The sequence below is a fragment of the Palaemon carinicauda genome, chromosome 36, assembly GCF_036898095.1.
Source record: "Palaemon carinicauda isolate YSFRI2023 chromosome 36, ASM3689809v2, whole genome shotgun sequence".
Classification (NCBI taxonomy): Eukaryota; Metazoa; Arthropoda; class Malacostraca; order Decapoda; family Palaemonidae; genus Palaemon; species Palaemon carinicauda.
The window spans coordinates 66,122,498-66,146,376 of record NC_090760.1 but is presented as its reverse complement, the minus strand read 5'-3'; the positions used below and the strand labels follow the sequence as shown (position 1 = coordinate 66,146,376).

The window sequence follows — 23,879 nt, the reverse complement described above, 5'->3', positions numbered from 1 at the left end:
AAAAACGGATTTTGAGCGAAGCGAAAAATCTATTTTTGGGTGAGATGGCCATGTCGTCCTGATGGACCCGCCCTTGCCTTTCTAAGAAAGGGCTGTAGGACCCCTCCCTACATACAGTATCTGTAGCACCTCGTGTACGCTACAAGGAATACAGATGGCGCCAGGATTGGCGCCAGGCACGCATACGAATCGGAGGATAGGGAAGCCTTGGGAGCGGCTCCCCTTTTTCTTTCCCGAATTCGTATCTCGCCAATCACCTCCTACGAGACGAAATCTCTGTCCAGGATGTAGATTGCCATGTGGCGTGTCTAGAATACGTCCTCTGATATGTCGCGATATCCCTTTCACGAGGGATACTCGCTCCAGGAGTTAGAATTCTGGTACCTTAAGGTAAATTCTCTGGGAATATCGCCGTAGTTGTAATATACCCTAGGAAGCTACCCTATAGGAACTTCCATCAGGACGACATGGCCATCTCACCCAAAAATAGATTTTTCGCTTCGCTCAAAATCCGTTATATAACTATATATATGTATATATATACATACATAAATATATATATATATATATATATATATATATATACTGTATATAATGTAATGTACTTGTGTGTAGACAAAGATAGATAGATAAATAAACGTAATATTTCATACATTTTGTTACACTCAATTCACGAACAACTAAAATTAGAACTGAAGAAAGCCCTCCGTTTGATATTTCCATTAAGAAAATAGAGAACTGTTTCCATTCACAAACTGAATCACACGCACACACACACACACACACACACACACGAGCGCGCGCGCGCACGTGCACGACGGACCTTAATCCTGCGGGGGTCATAAAAGTTGAAATTATGACCTCAACAGTTGTGCAGTGGAGATAGAATTATGCTCTGAGAGATTTTTCCAGATAGTAGTGGTGTCATCTTTTTTTTTTTCCTTTTTTTATTGGTTTTATTTTTTTTAACTATAAGTTTAATAGAGAAGGATACGTACGTTATTATTATTATTAGTATTATTATTATTATTATTACTTGCTAAGCTACAATCCTAGTTGGATAAGCAGGAAAATAGCCTAGTGAGGAAAGGAAATACGTAAACAGGTAAACTACAGTAGAAGAGAAGTAATGAAAAATCAAACTAAAATATTTTAAGACCAATAACAACATTAAGATTAATTGTTCATATAAAAAAACTTAAAAAACAAGATGAACAGAAATGAGACAGAATAATGTGGCCTAGTGTACCCAAGGCCTGATATTTTTCGCTATAGTCACTTCTTTTTAGCGAGGTAGATTTGCACCGACTCGTAGGGTTGCCCTTTTAGCTCGGAAAAGATTCCTAATAGCTGATTGGTCGGAAGTATTTATGTCCTAATACTTCCGACCAATCAGCTATCGGGAAATATTTCCGAGCTAAAAGGGCACCCCTGCGAGTCGGTGCAAATATGCCTCGCTAAAAAAAATTGTCTATAGTGTTCACAACCTTACCATCCTTGTGATCTGTGAAAGGACAGGTGTTGGTATGTCTTGTTTAATATCTACCTGCTGAGTCATCTGCAGCCATTGTCTGGACCATCCTGGTCCTGGGTTGAGTACTGAGCATTTACATGATTGTCAATCTGTAGAACGCAGTCTGCCTGTCCCTCACCCCTGTCACTCATGAGTAACCTTCAAACCATTATTTCAGGGTTGTGGTGGCCGATGCGGTAACGTCCCTGACTGGTAAACGCCAGACTGGGGTTCGAGTCCCTCTCAAACTCGTTAATTTCTTTGGTCGCTGCAACGTCACCATCCCTGTGAGCTTAGGAAGGGCGATTTGGGAGAGCCTATAGGTCTATTTGCTGAGTCATCAGTATCCATTCCCTGGCCCCCTTTGGTCGTAGCTTGGGTGGAGAGGGACCTTGGGTGCTGATCATATGTATTTATGGTCAGTCTCTAGGGCATTGTCCTGCTTGATAGGGCAATATCACTGTCCCTTGCCACTGCCATTCATGAGAGACCTTTAAACCTTTAATGATCGACTTGATTTTTAAAACTGGATATTTTAACGTCTTACGAACCATACATGTCTCAAATATAGTGCTAAAGTACTTGGCCTACATCTTTCTGGTTTGTACATACGAACAAAACACTTAGATTTTGTTTATTGTTTGTCAAAAATATCATTATTGTATTTGACTTTTCTTATTCTATACAACAAGCAACTTTCATTTCATGGATCTAGTGTGAAAACAGTCTATTTTTTCTTCTTTGTGTATCAAAAAAAAGCTCTTTCTGGTTTGTACATACGAACAAACCATTTAGAGTTTATGTAATGGTTCTCAAAAACATCAATATTTCTTTTTGACCTTTATTTGATACCACAAGCAACTTTCATTTCATATATCTGTTGTCAAAACAATCTATTTTTCTGTTACTTTTTGTGTATCGAAAAAGCTCTTTCTGGTTTCTACACATGAAAAAACCACATAGATTTTATGTATTGGTTTTGAAAAATATCATTATTTCTTCTCGGTTTTCTTTTATACCACAAAAACACTTTCCTTCGATGGATCTCTTGTCAAAACAATGTGTTCTTCACTTCATTTGTGTATCTAAAAAGATGAGGCGATAATCTCGGCAGTATGTGGCCACACCAAGTGACCCTCAAGCCCTCTCCAAGAAAGGCTTTTAAGTGGCAATTCATATCTGCCAATTTGCTCTGACGTCATTCTATTGACCAGTTGCCAACTACAAAAAAGGTCTTTAATGAGACGACGAGATAATACATAGGGTTGCTGTGGCTTGATTGGTAACGTCTCTGCCTCGTGTTTGTCAGTCGGGGGTTCGAGTCCCGCTCAGACTCGTTAGTGTCATTAGTGTCTGCAACCTTACCATCCTTGTGAGCTAAGGTTGGGGGGTTTGGGGGAGCCTATAGGTCTATCTGCTGAGTCATCAGCAACTAATGCCTGGCCCTCCCTGGTCCTAGCTTGAGTGGAGAGGAGGTTTGGGCGCTGATCATATGTAATATGGTCAGTCTCTAGGGCATTGTCCTGATTGCTAGGGCAATGTCACTGTCCCTTGTCTCTGCCATTCATGAGCGACCTTTAAACCTTTATAGAATGGAGTGATGTCGAAGAGATAAGTAGGAAAATTAACAATTACGTTCTCCCATTTCAATCGCCATTTGTTCATGCCTTCTGCGTCATAAGATTAAACACTCTTTCTCTCTTTTCTTTTTTCCGCTCACGAATGGCAGGCAAGGGACAGCGACATTGCTCTATCGAGCAGGACAATGCCCAAGAGACTTACCCCATATACGTATGATCAGCGCCCAAGCGGCCCCCTCTCCACCCAAGCTAGGACCAAGGAGGGCCAGGCAATGACTGCTGATGACTTAGCAGATAGACCTATAGGCTCCCCCAAAACCCCCGATTCTGAGCTCACAAGGATGGTTAGGTTGCAGCGACCAAAGAAACTAACAAGTTTGAGAAGGACTTGAATCCCAGTCTGGCGTTCACCTGTCAGGGACGTTACCACATCGGCCTCCACAACCCTACACAGCATCCTAGAAGTTTTATTCCAGCTACGACTAGATTGTGGAAGGGTGAATCTCATCTTAATTTGTTGGACTGGAACTTACGGTCTATTAAATTTCTTATTCCTGATCTAGATATTAATGTTTGGCACCGTCGTTCAATTAGTTCCATCCTATTCGTAATACTAAGCATGCAGTTAATTCTAATAGTCAGGCCTTTTCCATCATGAGGCTCAATACTACACAGTATTCTAGAAGTTTTATTTCAGCTGTGACCAAGTTGTGGAAGGATCTTTCTAATCGGGTAGTTGATACAGGGGAACTTCAAAAGTTCAGACTTGCTGCGAATGTTTGTATATATTGAACAGGCTGACTTCAGTCTGTCTTCGTAGTTAATATATGACAGAACTAATTCAACGTTTTTACTGATCTTAAGTTATTTTATATTTATTACTCATTACTCATTACTTCTAATTTAGTTTATTTATTTCCTTATTTCTTTACCTAACTGGGCTATTTTTCCCCGTTGGAGCTCTTGGGTTTATAGCATCCTGCTTTTCTAGCTTGGGTTGTAGCTTGGCTAATAATAATAATAATAATAATAATAATAATAATAATAATAATAATAATAATAATTAACATTTCTCCCATAAGCTTAATTATATAGTGTCACTACATAATTATGTAAGAGATAAAGCAGAAAATATACCTCCGTTATCTCAATAGCTCTTTGTTTTTGCAATTCACCACTTGCCTTCCATATGCTTCATCCCATATACATAGAATAAGTCATTACAAATAATACTTTAGCCTTGGGATAAGTGGCTCCAAAAGTTATTACCATTTTCCACTGTTATTTTTGCATGAGGAATGAGGCTGCAAGACTCACCCCGCACGCTTGAACTGAGAAAAGAAGCTTTTTAGACTTATAGGATCCAGGTGAATATATATTAACATCAAATATTTTACGTATTAAGCAACTTTAATTTCCTGACTTCATGGAACAGAGAACTGGATCAAACTGGAAATCATCTGAGATAAGTGGGAAATTGAAATGGCCATGTGAATGTATCTTAGAGAAATATATATATATATATATATATATATATATATATATATATATATATATGTGTGTGTATATGTGTATATATATACATACATATATATATATATATATATATATATATATATATGTATATATATACACACATGCACACTATACACATATATATAATTATATATATTCATATATATATGAATATAAATGTGTGTATATATACATATATATATATATATATATATATGTATATATGTGTGTATGTGTATGTATATATGTATATATATACATATATCCACAAGTTTATCTACCTATCTATCTAAATATATGTATCTATATCATATATATACATATATATATATATATATATATATATATATATATATATATACACACATATATATATATATATATATATATATATAGTGATAGTATAGTTATATATACATATATACACACATATATATATACATATATATTTGTCTACATATACCGTATATGTGTATATATGCATAATCGAATTGGGACTGATTTAAAGAATGTCAGTAATATCTCTATTCCCTAGCACCCCCCCCCCCCCCGCCCCAGACAGACATCCCCCCAGGTCACCCCAGGTTGCTGCTGTCGAGATTAGATCAGAATTGACGATGCGATTGAAACAGTTTTTCTTTCTTGAAAGTCTGGTTGTTCTAATTATATTTACACACAGATGTGTATATATATATATATATATATATATATATATATATATACTGTATGTATATATATGTATATACATATGCATACATATATATATACATGTATATATATATATATATATATATATATATATATATATGTATATATATATATATATATATATATTTATATGTCTATATTTGTTTATATATCTCTATATATGTATATATATAGTATATATACATATATATATATATATATATATATATATATATATATGTGTGTCTATATATATACATATATGTATGTACATATATATATATATATGTATATATATATATATATATATATATATATATATATATATATTTATATATGCATATATATGTACATATATATATACATATATATATATATATATATATATATATATATATATATATGTATATATATATGTGTGTGTGTATATATGTATATATATTCATATATATGTCTATATATATGTATATATATATACATATATATATATATATATATATATATATATATATATATATATATTCATATATATATATATGTATATATATACGTATATATATATTGTGTATGTGTGTGTTTAAACTTTTTGGGTACACTCTCACATAAGCAATTCTTGCTGAATGTCGATTCATAAATGACTTCAGTTGTTTGAAGTTAACCTTTCTCTATATCTTTTCAATTCATAGCCAAAACTTTCAAGGAAGAGATGCAAATTTTCATAATATTTTTCTATTTAATGCTAAGAGCTGTTTCTGCCACACGCTCATGGCCTTCATCGGGGCTAAACAGATGAAAATCAGAAATAGGCTGATACCCCCCAACTAACTTCAATAATACAACTCTCAAAGTAGGGAATTTGTGTAAGCTGTGTAACAAATAACTTTAATAAAGATACTAATAATAGGCTTTATTTCTTATATGAGAAATATGTATATCTTCTAAAGTCTTCGTCTTACGTGTAGAAGAATTTGGCACAGCAACGCGATTAAGCCCATATTCCTAAGATTCAAGTGATTGGTCATATGGGATGAGATTCCCAGAATGAGCTGATTGGTCCGTGTTGGGAGTATCAAGTTAATCATTTCGGTAGATTAGAGAAGGTATTCTGAATAGCCTATCATTAAACTGTGGATTTTTTGGGTTAGATATAAACGGTTTGTGCAACGCCCACTCATATCCTTTTTGAAGTTGATTGGTTATTGGCTATGAGGCTAAGATTCCTAGAATGGCCTTGATTGGTCCTAGGTGATAAGATTGAGATCATCATCAACTCCTACGCCTATTGACACAAAGGCCCTCAGTTTGATTTCTCCAGTCGTCTCTATCTTAAGCTTTTAATTCAATACTTCTCCATTCATCTTCTCCCACTTCACGCTTCATATCCTCAGCCATGTAGGTCTAGGTCTTCCAACTCTTCTAGTGCCTTGTGGAGCCCAGTTGAAAGTTTGGTGAACTAATCTCTCTTGGGAAGTGCGAAGAACATGCCCAAACCCTTTCCATCTACCACTCATCATGATCTCATCGTATGGTTTAATTTATAATCATGTCCAGCAGTTTAACTCCCAATATTCCTCTGAAGGCTTTGTTCTCAAATCTTCTAAATCTATTGGAGATTGTTTCATAGTCATATCACGACTCATGTCCATCAGTAACACCGATCTCCCTAAACTAATATATAGCTTGATTTTTACATGTAATTTCAGGCGATTTGATTTCCAAATATTACTTAACCTAGCCATTGTCAGATTTGCTTTTTTTTTCAATAAACTCCAATTCTAAAGATCGTGTATTCAAGATTGAGATACCAGGAAGAAACGTGATTGGCCATTGAATTTGAGATTAATATCTCTATTTCCAGAAACTGGAGACTATTCTGAACGGTTAATTGCTACGCCTGCTCCTTTGCAACACAACCACAGTCCATGATCTTTCCAGTAATTTGTCTTCCAGGAAAATTAGCAGATTACCAAAGGTTCCCAAGAGCTCATTTTAACATTATTGAATTTCTCTGGAGATAAAAGTTAGATTGTGAATAAATTGTGAATAAATTTATTGTTGTTACTCTTCTTAAAATATTTTATTTTCCTATTTTCCTTTCCTCACTGAACTATTTTCCCTGTTGGAACCCCTAGGCTTAAAGCATCCTGCTTTTCCAACTATGGTTGTAGCTTAGCAAGTAATAATAATAATAATAATAATAATAATAATAATAATAATAATAATAATAATAATAATAATAATAATAATATATTTTCAACATTTAAGGTCTCTACAAAGAATGAAAACAAGATATGAAGGTTAGAATATATTTATGAGTTTTTTTTACAACTATAAGGAAAACCCTAACATATAGTAAAAGTGAATAAGAATAGATCTCTTAGAATTAAACGGGGCAGAAAAAAATGGCACATTCAAAGCAACACGTAAACAAATCCCAAATTGAAAATAAACAAAAATTCTTGTCATACATCCACAAATAAAAAAAATCATAACAATAGAATCAAACAAAAGACATCAAGATAAAAATTCGATCTGTGACTTGTGTTCTCGAAAGCTAAGCCAAACAGTGGTCAAGAAAGAAGATAAAAAGGAGTTGCCTTGATCCCCTCAAGGGCACAGAATAGACACAAATCTATGCTGTTTCAGGGTTCGCTAATTTTTTTTCAGATGAAAGTCAAAATGCTCTGGCTGAACGTGACTTAACTTGAGACCAGGAAACTACGCTAACCCAATATGTATGTATATTATATATATATATATATATATATATATATATATATATATATATATATATATATATATATGTATATTTATATATATACATGTATATATATATATATATATATATATATATATATACATATATATATATTTATATATACATGTATATATATATATATATATATATATATATGTGTGTGTGTGTATAAATGTGTGTTTTTATATAATGTATATAAATATATACACATATATATGTTTATATATATATATATATGTGTGTGTGTGTGTGTGTGCGTATATATATTGTATATAAACATATTCACATATATATGTTTATATATACATATATATATATATATATATATATATATATATATATTTATATATACATGTATATATATATGTGTGTGTTTATATAATGTATATAAATATATACACATATATATGTTTATATATACATATATATATATATATATATATATATATATATATATATATGTGTGTGTGTGTGTGCGTATATATATTGTATATAAACATATTCACATATATATGTTTATATATACATATATATATATATATATATATATATATATATGTATATATATAAATATATATATATATATATATATATATATATATATATTATCATTATTATTAGTTGCTAATCTACAACCCTAGTTGGAAAAGCAGGATGCTATAAGCCCTGAGGGCCCAACAGGGAAAGTAGCCCAGTGAGGAAAGGAAACAAGGTAAAATAAGATATTTTAAGAACAGTAACAACACAACAATAAATATTTCTTATATAAACTATAAATACTTTAACAAAACAAGAGGAAGAGAAATTATATATATATATATATATATATATATATATATATATATATATATATATATATATATCTTCTAATACGCCTTTTTTCATACGCAGAGGGTCTTACATGGTATGTTCAGCTCTTTTTTTTTCATAAAATGTTTTGAGGAAGGCAACACCCCTTTTCAACCCCATAGAAAATGCCAGTACTCAGCTTCAACACATCCCCTGACTGGACACAGGGGTAAAATAGCTAAATAGCCATGTTTCAATGGATTCTATCAAACATAGTGAGATTTGAACTTAGTTCCTCGAAGTGGAAGTTTCCTGTTAAACCATAGACACACACACAGACACACACACACACGCACACACACACGCACACACACACGTATATATATATATATATATATATATATATATATGTATATATATATATATATAAAGAAGGTACGCCTTCTGGTTCCACCCACGCGGTCCTGCAAATATTTATGGGGTGAGAGTGTTAGTCCCATATCCTATCAAGCAGTGACCAGACCTAGAATTCTTATTCAGGTAGGCAGAGTAGTAGTGACTGTAGCAGGTTCGACGGGCGACTGATGAGCTGAAGTTTTAGAGGTTCCTTTAATTGATTTGGAAATATTTTTTCTTATAGAACCACCCATATACATACACTTTATATATATATATATATATATATATATATATATATATATATATATATATATATATATATCTTTTAATAATTCAACAGAATATGAATCTTTTCGTTATATCACCTCATAATTCTTTTAAATTTTAACCCTAACGTGATACTAACAGCTGCCAGAAATCATGGTCTTGCATTTATCATTGTTTTCAAAGTACTTCATTATTTGTTGCAGGTTTTATGCACTAAAATATCTTAGATTAAATAATGGTAATCATAGTAAAAACTAATAAAAAAAAAATTACGAGATTTTTCATTCTTATCAATTTCAGATTTTTTGCAAAGGGAAATAATCGTTGCTTCTTTATTTATTTGTTTATCTTTATAGAAATCGTCTTGCTGTGTTTATGAAAATCTTAAATCCATCCATTTCTCTGTCTCCATACTTCCAGGCTTTAGTATTCATTTCTATCTTCCGTTTTCCCTTACTCTTTTGTTCCTTCTAGAGCCAATTCCATACCATAAGAAAACTGCGATGCCCATTCCATCTGCCTCATCTGCCATTAAAGAAAGAATATCAAAACAATGGAATAAATCAATTGGGTTTTCTTGTCATAAACCCACACAACTCTTATTTTCCTTCAACTTCATCTTTTTGACGATTTCTTTTAACTTCTTGCTTTCCTTTGATCTGGGCTAGCTAAAGTTACCAGTTTAGTTTCCTCTCTTAAAGAGAAACTCCCAGTGGCCGATCACCATCTCTGGGAGGCCGTAATCTCTTTCTGATGCGAGTATTGTTTACGTTTTTGCTGCTTCTTCTTCTTCTTCTTCTTCTTCGCGAATCTTTTAAGAAGTTACGGCTCCTAAAGTGGTTTGGTTCCGAGTTCCGATCTTCGGTGCGCGGCGTCTGCTACTTCCATTGTCATTTGATTTCTTGCGGGTTTTCGAAATGTTTCTTTGCATTCTGCAGTTTGAGAGTTTATTCTTTATTCTTTATTAGAGAGAGAGAGAGAGAGAGAGAGAGAGAGAGAGAGAGAGAGAGAGAGAGAGAGAGAGCTGTAAATAGAAACAACAAGAGAGACGATCGTTCAAAAGCTTAAACGATTCGGTTGATTAAGGTCAAAGGGACCTGACCTCTCTCTCTCTCTCTCTCTCTCTCTCTCTCTCTCTCTCTCTCTCTCTCTCTCTCTCTCTCTCTCTCTCTCTCAGGGGCTGCTAAAGAGAGCTATAGAGAGGAAACACTAAAATAATGCTATTTTGTTTTGTTTTTCTTTTTTTACATTATATCATTTATCTTTATCTTCATAATTACCTTTACCCTATTTTCCCTTTCAGTTCCGTATTTTATCTAATTAGTGAAATTAAAAATCATGGTTGTGAAGATTAAAATAAGTTTTATTTTCTTTAGGGTCCCTCCAAGAGGCCCTTATTTTATCGATTTTTAGGGACCTTCCTCTTGGACCTCTTTTGGCCCATTTTTAGGGACCCTCTTGACCCTTATTTTGTCAATTTTTAGGGACCCTCCTCTTGGCCCTTATTTGGTCCATTTTTAGGAACCCTCTTGACCCTTATTTTGCCTATTTTAGGGACCCTGTTTTTTACCCTTATTTTGCCCATTTTAGGGAGCCTCCTCTTGGGCCTTATTTGGTCCATTTTAGGGACCCTCCTCTTGACCTTTATTTTGTCCATTTTATGGACCCTTCTCTTGGCCCTTATATGGTCCATTTTTAGCGACCCTCCTCTTGGCCATTATTTGGTCCATTATGGGGACCTTGACCCTTATTTTATCTATTTTTAGAGACCATCGTCTTTTACCTTAATTGGTCCATTTGTAGCGACCCTCTTGACCCTTATTTTATCTATTTTAGAGACCCTCCTCTTGGACCGTGTGTAGTCCATTTTTAGGGCCCCTCCTGCCCCTTATTTTATCCATTTTTATGGACCCTCCTCTTGGCCAATTTATGGACCCTCCTCTTGACCCTTATTTTGTCCATTTTAGGGACCCTCCTCTTGGCCCTCATTTGGTCCATTTTAAGGGACCCTCTTGACCCTTATTTGGTCCATTTTAGGGACCCTCCTTTTGGCCCTTATTTGCTCCATTTTTAGGGATCCTCTTCTTGGTCCTTATTTAGTCCATTTTTAGGAACCCTCCTCTTGACCCTTATTTTGTCTATTTTATGGACACTCCTCTTGGCCCTTATCTGGTCCATTTTTAGGAATCCTCCTCTTGGCTCATATTTGGTCCATTTTAGGGACCCTCCTCTTGACCCTTATTTTGTCCAATTTTAGACCCTCCTTTTGTCCCTTATTTGATCCATTTTTGGGGACCCTCCTCTGGGCCCTTATTTGGTCAGCTTTTGGGGACCCTCGTCTTGTCCCTTGTTTGGTCCATTTATAGGGACCCTCCTCTTGGCCATTATTTTGTCCATCTTTATGGACCCTCCTCATGGCCCTTATTTTGGTCCATTTATGGTAATGTTCTAAGAGACCCTTATTTGGAGAATTTAGTCAAATCTAGAATGAATAGTAACTAACAAATAATTTATGATTTTATATATATATATATATATATATATATATATATATATATATATACATATATATATATATATATATATATATATATATATATATATATATATATATATATATATATGTAAACTGGTCACAGTTTACAGTTTCCTCGAAGAACTCCTTTGGTAATTAAATAAATGTCTTTATTTATTTCCCAAATGTGTCCAGGTTTTCACATCCATTAGAAATACCTTTTAGCAACTCGCCACCAATGAATCAGATTAGCGTCCAAGGCCCGTGTCTACCTAAGCTAGGGCCAAGGAGGGTCAGGCAATGGCTGCTGATGACTGAGCAAGAAGACCTATAGGCTCCCCAAACCCCCATCCCAAGCTTTTTAGTAAGAATTGAGGTGTTAAACGTGCTCCTGATGGGTTATTTGTGTAGGTTTGTGAAGCATCTGATGGTGTAGGAACTTTACAGTACAAGAATTTCATATACACATTGCCAGATAAAGGTTGAATTTGTCAGTAAATGCCTTGATGATCTTCACTGGAGCCATCCTTTCTTAGTATTAGTAGTAGTAGTGCTTGTCGTGCAGTAGATTGGGGTTGAATTTGTCAGTAAATGCCTTGATGCTCCTCTCTGCAGCCATCCTCTCTTAGAAGCAGTTGTAGTAATAATAATAATAGTAGTAGTAGTAGTAGTAGTAGTAGTAGTAGTAGTAGTAGTAGTAGTAGTAGTAGTAGTAGTAACTTGAAAATTACAGCCTCGTCGAAATTGTTGCCGCGTGGTGAATGACATTTGAAAAAATGTCACCTTCCATTTTTCATTGGGACAATTGGTGGTCTATTAGGTCAGACGTGACGTTAAGAGAGAGAGAGAGAGAGAGAGAGAGAGAGAGAGAGAGAGAGAGAGAGAGAGAGAGAGAGAGAGAGAGAGAGAGAGAGAGTAACCTCTGAAGCCTTTTTTTAAGTTAACTTTGAGGATATCAATACTGTCGTATGCCCAAGAAAATTATATTCCTTCTATGATAATAACGGAAGCTAATACTGAAATAAAATTCGTAATTTTTGATAATCTTGAAATTTCGATTATGTTACATTAAAAAGAAAATGATTAATGATTTCCCATTGCTTCCTAAAGTATAGATATTTATAAAGTTTACATTTTGTCATTCAAAAGTTTTCAATTTTAATAGTTTAAATTTTTTTTCCATATTAAATAGAATTTTTCAACAATGTGTATATACTACATGTATTAAAAATAGATAGATAGATAGATAGATGTATATGTGTGCATATAGATATGTGTTTTTGTATTTATATATAATTATATACACACGTATACAATACTGCAAGTACATATATATATGAACGTCTGTGTATTTATATATGATTATATACACACATGTATACAATACTGTATATTTACATATATATATATATATATATATATATATATATATATATATATATATATATGTGTGTGTGTGTGTGTGTGTGTGTACATATATACATATATATATATATATATATATATATATATATATATATATATGTATGTATATATATATATATATATATATATATATATATATATATACAGTATGTGTGTATATGTATATATGTATATATACTGTATATATGTGTGTGTTTGTATATGTTTAAATGTGTTTGCATCAGGGTTATTACGATTTAAATCGATTTAAATCAGAGTAAAAAAAAAAAACATTATTTCCATCAAAATTAAATATATCGTCAGAAATCACCATATAAGAAAAAACTTCCAAAACTATACTCGATTCTTTTTAATGAGGCGCATTTGCACTGACTCGCAACGGTGCCCTTTTAGCTCGGAAAAGTTTCCTGCTATCTGATTGGTTAGAATTATCTTGTCCAACCAATCAGCGAGCAGGAAACTTCTCCGAGATAAAAGGGCACCCCTGCGAGTCGGTGCAAATCTGCCTCACTAAAAAGAATTGACTATAGGTACTATTTATAAGTAATCACAAAATGGACAAAATCCTACTTAACTTAACGTTCTTAAGAATTAGAGTTGAAATCATACAAATTATAAAGGTCTAGATTTTTTTTAACAGCTTTAACAGGAATTACAAATTATGTTGCTCGTACAGGAATGAGGTGATCAGGGGTACCACAGGAGTTAGAAAACTATCAGATAATATCCAAGAAAGTAGACTGAGGTGGTAGGGTCATGTCATGAGAAGAGATGAACAGTATATTGGGAGAAGGGTGATGGAAATGGAGGTACAGGGAACGAGAAGGAGAGGGAGACCAAAACGAAGGTGGGTGGACTGTATCGGGGATGACCTTCGATCAAAGGGATTAACCGGTGATGAAGTGTGGGACAGAGGTAGATGGAGAACGCTGGCCAGAAACATCGACCCCACATAGAAGTGGGAAAAGATGTAGATAAAGAAGAAGAAGAATTGCTAGTACAGTACGCATGTGGAGAAGTCCTTTATATGATTTTGGTTTTATTTCTTATTGAGTTCTGTATGTTAAAATAAAATTGCGTATATCTGTATTTTTTTTGTTTGCAGTTTCGCTTATTTTTGTGTACTATTTATTTTCATTTCTCCGCACCGATTAAATCATTCATCTAAATTCTGATATTGGAGGAAAAAAATCATCTTGAGTCCTGTATATTAAACTATGGTTTCATTTAACATAGATCAGAAGCAACAAATAGGTAAGCTATTATTTAAAAAAAAAAAAATCTTTTAAATCAGGAAAATCGATCTAATTCATAACATTCTGATTCAATAATCCTTTTTTTTTATTTTATTAGAAAAAAACACTTTTTTTTCAATCCTGGTTTGCATATTTAAGTAAATATTCATATAGGTGTGTATGTAAGATTAAATTATTTTACATTTGCAATCATAATTAGATTAAAAATCATCTTCCATTTTCTCCAAAATGAATTACACAAGGCCAACTTTTCTCAACTGGACATCGTATCAGACGCGTCACTATTATGTTCTCTCTCTCTCTCTCTCTCTCTCTCTCTCTCTCTCTCTCTCTCTCTCTCTCTCTCTCTCTCTCTCTCAACAAGAAAACAGAAGGTTGGAGAAGACTAGTTTATAGTTTTGCTTAATAATTTCTCTGATATTTCTATTCATATTTTGTAATTTATAGAATTCCATGTAATTCGGAGATATGTGGCACACGCCATAACGGCAGAAAAGTGGCATCGGGGCGTGACGTCAGCAAGGCGGATAAAACACAATGCTAAAATAGAACACGTTGAAGATGGTTGTTAGTGGTATTTTTTCGGCAACATAGACCTTATAAACACTTCAAAAAAAATAGAGAATATATTTAGAATAATGTGTATGTTAGTCCCAGTAGCCCATAACCGTAGTCCATAGTCAACAGAGTCCATAGACTCTAGCTAGATAGCCACTTCCCTGTTCAGGGGACGCCATTAAAGAGGGGAAGAGGGAAACTAGCCTACTTTATTCTGGCGAATAAGAAACCGCAGAATCAATAAACTCGCTTTTTAATGAATGTCTGAGACCAGGTACTTTTTTATTTTTTTTTTTTATTTTTTTTTTTGAGGGAAGGAAAGGGGGAGATACAGAGAGAGAGAGAGATAATAAAGAGAGATTCACTGAAAGGACTTCCTCAGAGTAATGAAAGGGGCCACGAGCGCAAAATATTTAGTGGTCGCTCTGAAAAAAAGAGGGAGTACGAGCGGAAAATATTCTCTATTGGTCACGTTACTTTCAGCATTTTTCTCAATTTCTTTACCCTCGAAAGATGCTATAGAATAAAGTTCTTCTTCTTCTTCTTCTTCTTCTTCTTCTTCTTCTTCTTCTTCTTCTTCTTCTTCTTCTTCTGCAGTGTTGCGTAACCTCTTGATAGTAAATACGAGGCTTTTCATTCTAAACTTTTTTCTCTCTCCTAAATGAATAGAAACTTCCGTGTTGGTTGGGGTGGAAAAATTAAGAATTTATATAAAAGAATTTGAGTTCATGTTTAAAATATACATATTTTTTCAAACAAACATATTATGTATGGAATAAATTACAACTTTTATGATTACAGATATTCACAGATTTCCTGTTATGTATTTTAAACATATAAACAGTGTATTCTTTGCATGCGTAATTTTAAGATACAGAGCCCTGTGAATATTTAAAGTTATTATTCAGTGAGTTATAAGTTTATACATTTCGGAAGGCAAATATTTTTCAATGTTCAAGTCTTTTCATGAAAATATTTTCGTATGCACTAATTTCTGAATGCCCATTTACATTTTTTGATGTTATGCAATGTTATAGAATGTTACATGATATTATAAAATGTTATGTGATATCCTAAAAAGATCCGTGATATCATAAAATGTTACAGGATTTTATAAAATGTTACGTGATAGCTTAAAATAATACGTGATATCATAAAATGTTACAGGATATTATAAAATTTTACGTGATATCATAAAATTTTACGTGATATCATAAAATGTTACGTTTTATCATGAAATTTTACGGGATATCGTAAAATGTTCCGGGATATAAAATATTACGGTATATCCTAAAATGTTCGTGATATCAAAAAATGTTACATTATATAATAAAACGTTACGGGATATCATAAAATGTTATGTAATATCATAAAATGTTACGTAATATCATAAAATGTTACGTGATATCATAAAATATTATGTGATATCATAAAATATTATGTGATATCATAAAATATTACGGATATAAAATATTACGAGATATCGTAAAATATTACGTGATATCATAAAATATTACGGGATATCCTAAAATGTTGTGTGATATCATAAAATGTTCTTGATATCAAAAAAATTCACATTATATAGGATGTTACGGCATGTAAAATGTTATGTGATATAAAATGTTACGTGATATAAAATGTTACGTTATATCATGAAATGTTACGGATTGTAAAATGTTAGGGGATATCATAAAATTTTACGGGATATAAAATATTACGAGATATCTTAAAATGTTACGTGATATCATAAAATGTTCGTGATATCAAAAAATGTTACATTATATAATAAAATGTTACGGAACATCATGAAATGTTACGGGATTTAATATGTTGCGGGATGTCATAAAAGGTTACGAGATATCATAAATGTTACGTGATATGATAAAATGTTAAGTGATATCATGAAATGTTACGGGATATCAAAAAATGTTACATTATATAATAAAATGTTACGTGATATCATAAAATGTTACGGGATATCAAAAAATGTTACATTATATAATAAAATGTTACGTGATATCATAAAATGTTACGGGATATCAAAAAATGTTACATTATATAATAAAATGTTACGTGATATCATAAAATGTTACGGGATATCAAAAAATGTTACATTATATAATAAAATGTTACGTGATATAAAATGTTACGTTATATCATAAAATGTTACGGGATATTAAAAAATGTTACGAGATATCATGAAAGGTTACGGGATATCATAAATGTTACGTGATATGATAAAATGTTACGGGATATCATAAAATGTTACGGGATATCATAAACTATATATAAAAAGTAAGCATAAAATCAAACCAAATTTTTATTTGATATCAGAACACTTTCTTACACCACCTTCTTTCCTTCCATCCCTCCTGTAGGTCGACCGTGGCGGCCCTCCTCCTGAACAAGCACCTCCACATCAACGGCATGACGAGAGGCAGCGTCAAGATCACCGACGACGCCCCCAGCAACGCCAGCAGGGGCGGGGGAGTTGTCGGAGGGTCCGTGAAAGACGCCACCACCAACGGCACCGCCACCGGGTTCGACAACCTCAACATCACCGAGACCTGCCTTGACCAACCTCCCTCCGAAGGCGTCGCCGGAGTGGGCGTCGGTGGGGGGTCAGGCAGGGCCAATGACATCCCCAACAGCGACGAGTCGACGCCCACGCCCTCCCCGGGAAGCACGCCCATAGGGAAGCATGGTAAAAGTGCAATGGGCGTGAAAAGGAGGTTCCTCGGGGTGGGTGTGAGGAAGAGTTCCGCGGGCGTGGGGCCGGACGCCATGATGGGCGTGAGTGAAGCGGGGGAAGCGAAGAAGAAGCAGTCTTCGCTTCACAAGATGAAGCGGGAAAGAAAGGTAAGGAGTAGAGTTCGGGAATCGTGTACGTTTTTCTTTGTGCCTTCTTCAGATAATTTCATAGTTACTCAGCTTCGTTAATTCACTGTTGAAATTGACATAGTTAATTTAGCTCTATCGGGTGATGTCACCGAGCCTTTTCCATTGGTTAATTTATTCTTTATTTCTCTTTTATAGTTTATTCGTCATACTCTATTTCCTATCCAAACTGGGATGTTTTCCTTGTTGGAGCCTTTGGGCTTATAGCATCCTTCTTTTCCAATGTGGATTGTAGCTTGGCTAGTGATAATGATAGTAATTTCTCAACTCGCTAAGTATTTCTCTATCTGTTATTATTATTATTATTATTATTATTATTATTATTATTATTATTATTGAGCGTTTCATTGTGTGAGGTAAATTCTAATTTGTAAAAATTAATATTCCATCAATTTAGATCTAAATTCATAACATTCAAATGATTTTTTTTTATATTTCCTGACTTTAATTCATTCATTCTCTTTAAAATTGTTCAGGTTAATTCAATATATCTTGACAATGATTCAATTTCTATTCGATATCTCTTGACAATGATTCGATTTCTTTTCAATATTTCTTGACAATTATTATATTTATATTCAATATTTCTTGACAATCATTCATTTTCTATTCAATATCTCTTGACAGTGATTCAATTTCTACTCAATGTCTCTTGACAATGACTCAATTACTATTCAATATCTCTTGACAATTATTCATTTTCTATTCAATATCTCTTGACAATGATTAAATTTTTATTCAATGTTTCTTGACAATGATTCTATTCCTTTTCAATATTTCTTGACAATATTATATTTATATTAAATATCTCTTGACAATGATTCAATTTCTATTCAATATCTTTTGACAATGATTCAATTTCTATTCAATATCACTTGACAATTATTCACTTTCTATTCAATATCTCTTAACAATTATTCAATTTCTATTCAGTATCTCTTGACAATGATTCAATTTCTATTCGATATTTCTTGACAATTGTTTATTTTCTATTCAATATTTCTTGACAATGATTCAATTTCTTTTCAATATCTCTTGACAATGATTAAATTTTTATTCATTTTCTCTTGACAATGATTCAATTTTCATTCAATATCTCTTGACAATGGTTCAATTTCTCTTCAATATCTTTTAACAACTGTTCAATTTCTATCCAATATCTCTTGACAATTATTCAATTTCTATTCAATATCTTTTGACAATTCAATTTCTATCCAATATCTCTTGAGAATTATTCAATTTCTTTTCAATATCTTTTGACAATTATTCAATTTTTATCCAATATCTCTTGAGAATTATTCAGTTTCTATTTGATATCTCTTGTCAATTATTCAATTTATATTCAATACCTCTTGAGAATTATTCAATTTATATTAATATCTCTTGACAGTGATTCAATTTCTATTCAATATCTCTTGAGAATTATTCAATTTATATTCAATACCTCTTGACAATTATTCAGTTTCTATCCATTATCTCTTGAGAATTATTCAATTTCTTTTCAATATCTTTTGACAATTATTCAATTTCTATCCAATATCTCTTTAGAATTATTCAGTTTCTATTTGATATCTCTTGTCAATTATTCATTTTCTATTCAATACCGCTTGAGAATTATTCACTTTCTATTCAATATCTCTTGACAATGATACAATTTCTATTTAATATATCTTGACAATTATTCAATTTCTATTCAATATCTCATGGGAATTATTCAATTTTTATTCAGTATCCCTTGACTATGATTCAATTTTTATTCAATATCTTTTGAGAATTATTTAGTTTCTATTTAATATCTCTTGTCAATTATTCAGTTTCTATTCAATATTTCTTTTCAATTATTCAGTTTCTATTCAACATCTCTTGAAAATTATTCAATTTCTATCCAATATTTCTTGAGAATTATTCAATATCTTTTTAATATCTCTTGAGAATTATTCAATTTCTATACAATTCTCTTGACAATTATTCAGTTTATTTTCAATATCTCTTGATAATTATTCAATTTGTTTCAATACCTCTTGATAATGATTCAATTTCTATTCAATATTATCTTGACAATGATTCAATTTCTTTTCAATATCTCTTGACAATTATTCAGTTTTTATTCAATATCTCTTGTGAGTTATTCCATTTCTATTCAATATCCCTTAATGATTCAATTTTTATTCAATATATCTAGAGAGTTATTCAATTTCTATTCAATATCTCTTGACAATTATTTAATTTCTATCCAATATCTCTTGTTAATTATTCAATTTATATTCAATATCTCTAGAGAATTATTCAGTTTATTTCAATATCTCTTGACGACGATTTAATTTCTGTTCAATATCTATTCAATAATTCTTGACAATGATTCAATTTTTAATCAATATCTCTTTTGAGAAATATTCAATTTCTATTCAATATCTCTTGACAATGATTTAATTTGTATTCAATATCTCTTTTGAATTATTCAATTTTTATTCAATATCTCTTGAGAATTATTCAATTTCTATTCAATAATTCTTGACAATGATTTAATTTCTATTCAATATCTCTTGAGAATTATTCAATTTCTATTTATTATCTCTTGAGAATTATTCAATTTCTATTCAATAATTCTTGACAATGATTCAATTTTTAATCTATCTCTTTTGAGAATTATTCAATTTATATTCAGTATCTCTTAACAATGATTTAATTTCCATTCAATATCTCTTGAGAATTGTTCAATTTCTATTCATTATCTCTTGAGAATTATTCAATTTCTATTCATTATCTCTTGAGAATTATTCAATTTCTATTCAATAATTCCTGACAATGATTCAATTTTTAATCAATATCTCTTGAGAATTATTCAGTTTCAATTAAAAAGCATCCAGCCAAACGTCCTTGAAGTCATAATTATCTGTTGATTAGAAATCTTTAATTATCTTTTGATTAATTTTCACGTAATCAGATGATCCCACACTGATGTAATTCTGGGCTGTAATTAATTACATTTTTTCGGTATTAACTCTGACCCTGTTTCTTGAACCGTGGCGTCAAAAATGAAAATTCTGAATAATAGGTTTATGGAACTCAGCCGTTAAATAAACCTTGGTTGAATTACAGATTTATTTGGGCCATGTTATTTGCGGGTAAATTACTTTATATTAAAGTGTATTATTATTATTATTATTATTATTATTATTATTATTATTATTATTGTTGTTGTTGTTGTTTTTGTTATTATTATTATCATTATTATTTATGTTGTTGTTGTTGTTGTCGCCATCATTTTTATTATCACCATTTTTGTTATTTTTGTTTTAATTATTATTATTATTATTATTATTATTATTATTATTATTATTTATGTTGTTGTTGTCGTCATCATTTTTATTATCATCATTATTGTTATTTTTGTTACTTCTGTATTATTATTATTATTATTATTATTATTATTATTATTATTATTATTATTAAATGTTATCACATAACTTTTTTTTCCAACAGACACACAAAATTAACCGTAGGAAGTTTACATAAAAGAAATGAAACTCCTCAGAGTGATTGCTAACAGCCACCAATATTCTATGTCCCATCTTGGCTAAAATGACCGGCTGTGTCATTATGGGAGACGCACTTTGCCAAGATCAATTTGGGTTTACGGCAAGTAAGGTATTTTCGGTAGATGTGGCTCTCTCTCTCTCTCTCTCTCTCTCTCTCTCTCTCTCTCTCTCCTCTCTCTCTCTCTCTCTCTCTCTCTGCGCAGGGTTACTGATAGTCCTATAATGTGCTAGTTGGAATTATTAAACGTGAAAATTTCTTTCATCTATTACCATTTTCCTTTATTTTACCATTCTTTCCAACTGTTAAATCGTGAATGTTGTAATGACATGTATTCTCCTGAAGCCACTCCAATGTGCGTGTGTTTGTGTGTATCCATACGTGTTTGTGCACATTAATATGTGTAGCCTATGTACGGTTGTGCACTCTTTGGTCGAGTCTTATAACCACAAAAAGAACCTCTTTACTGATCCGGTGAATTTATTTCAAACCAAAATCCTGACGTCTCATTGCAAAGCCTTCTGCCGTGAATTCAACCGTCCATTCATATACCTTCGTCCCCATTCAATGAAGCAAAGAAAGCATTCCCAAAAGCGCCAGGGAAAACCTATAGCATCCTTTGCATTCGCTAGGAAGTCTACCGAGTGTTGGGACGGGTGCGTTCAATGAGGAACTCTGACTTGATATTAGCACTGAATCCCTACGCCTGGTACCTTTTTAGCCTTCGCTTTTCGCAGTGAACGGTTCCAGACAACAAACTGGGCTGAACAGGCCGTCTTTAAGCTACCATTTCTTTTTCTCTGATAGATTTTCATTTTATGAAGTTAAAGACTTATTGAGGTCGAAAGACTTGCCAAGATGTAAATATGCGGACGAGACCGACAGACAAACTGAGATATATGTTATCGCATACAAATGTTTTAGAGGCAAACATTTATAAGAAAAGTTAATCCTATTAGCAGCGGAGTAAAAATTCAAATGATGAAAAAAAGAGACGTTAATGGATATGCACACGAGAGGAAACGAAGAGATAAACGCAGATCAGGAGATGAAAAGAAAGCAAAAAAGAATATGTATTCTTCTACCCGGATCTAGTATTTGACACAAAATCGATGTGGTCGGCCAAGTCCTGGTGTCCCATCAGGACTCGTGAGGGGATTCAATGATCTTCAGAATCCGTCGAGAGAGAGAGAGAGAGAGAGAGAGAGAGAGAGAGAGAGAGAGAGAGAGAGAGAGAGAGAGAGAGAGAGAGACCTCTAGTGTCGTCCCCTCTGAAAGCTTCGAGGGCTCCTGAGAGCAGGTGCTTAGGTTAACATAGCCTAGAGAGAGAGAGAGAGAGAGAGAGAGAGAGAGAGAGGAGAGAGAGGAGAGAGAGAGAGAGACAGACAGACAGAGAGACAGAGACAGAGAGAGAGAGAGAGAGAGAGAGAGAGAGAGAGAGAGAGAGAGAGAGAGAGAGAAAGGGGGGGTGAGAACTACGAGGGAAATAATGGCATTAAGTGTGTCATTGGATATATTTTTTAGATAGATGGATAGAAATAGGAAGAAAAAACAATTATATAAGTCACGATTAAAAAAAAACTATGTAGGTAAAGAGATAAAAAACAATTATGTAAGTAAAGAGAGAAAAACCACTTCGTATATAAAGAGAGAAAAACAATTATGTAAGGAAACAGAGGAAAAAAACAGCTATGTAGATAAAGAGGTAAAATAATTATATAAATAAAGAGAGAAAACATGTGTTGATAGAGAAAATCAATTATGTAAGGAAAGAGAGGAAACAACTGTGTAAGTAAAGAGAATAAAAACCATGTAAGTAGGGAGAGAGAAAAATAAGAATTGGTGAAAATTGACTGTTTCTAGTTATACAGAGCGATAGATAGATAGAGAGGTAGACAGACAGATAGATAGAAAGATAGATAAATAAAGCAATTCATTATATCCTAGGAAAAGAATGGAAGAGAGAGAGCCTTACCTTATTGAATGTTTGTGTTCCCCCAGGTCCCTCAGTGTGAGGCACCTCGTATATCCTTCAGAGAGTTGCTAATGCATCTTCCGGTGTATTTTGCATCTTCTAGTCTTGGATATAACTAACAACTTTGTGAGTAATTTCACAACACTGACGGCCTAATTTCGGAAGACAAATAATTCATTTAATTTCTCCCTTGGCATCATCTACAGT

The 23,879-nt window shown here is 32.7% G+C and overlaps 1 protein-coding gene across 1 annotated transcript in view; it reads left to right on the top strand.

The window, feature by feature from the left end:
• The window catches only part of LOC137628860 (octopamine receptor beta-2R-like), a 561,435-nt gene that overhangs the window by 520,115 nt on the left and 17,441 nt on the right, over positions 1-23,879 (top strand). The window contains exon 5 of the mRNA XM_068360111.1: positions 17,641-18,121. Coding sequence (XP_068216212.1) covers positions 17,641-18,121 — 481 coding nt within the window. The remainder of the gene's footprint in view (positions 1-17,640; positions 18,122-23,879) is intronic.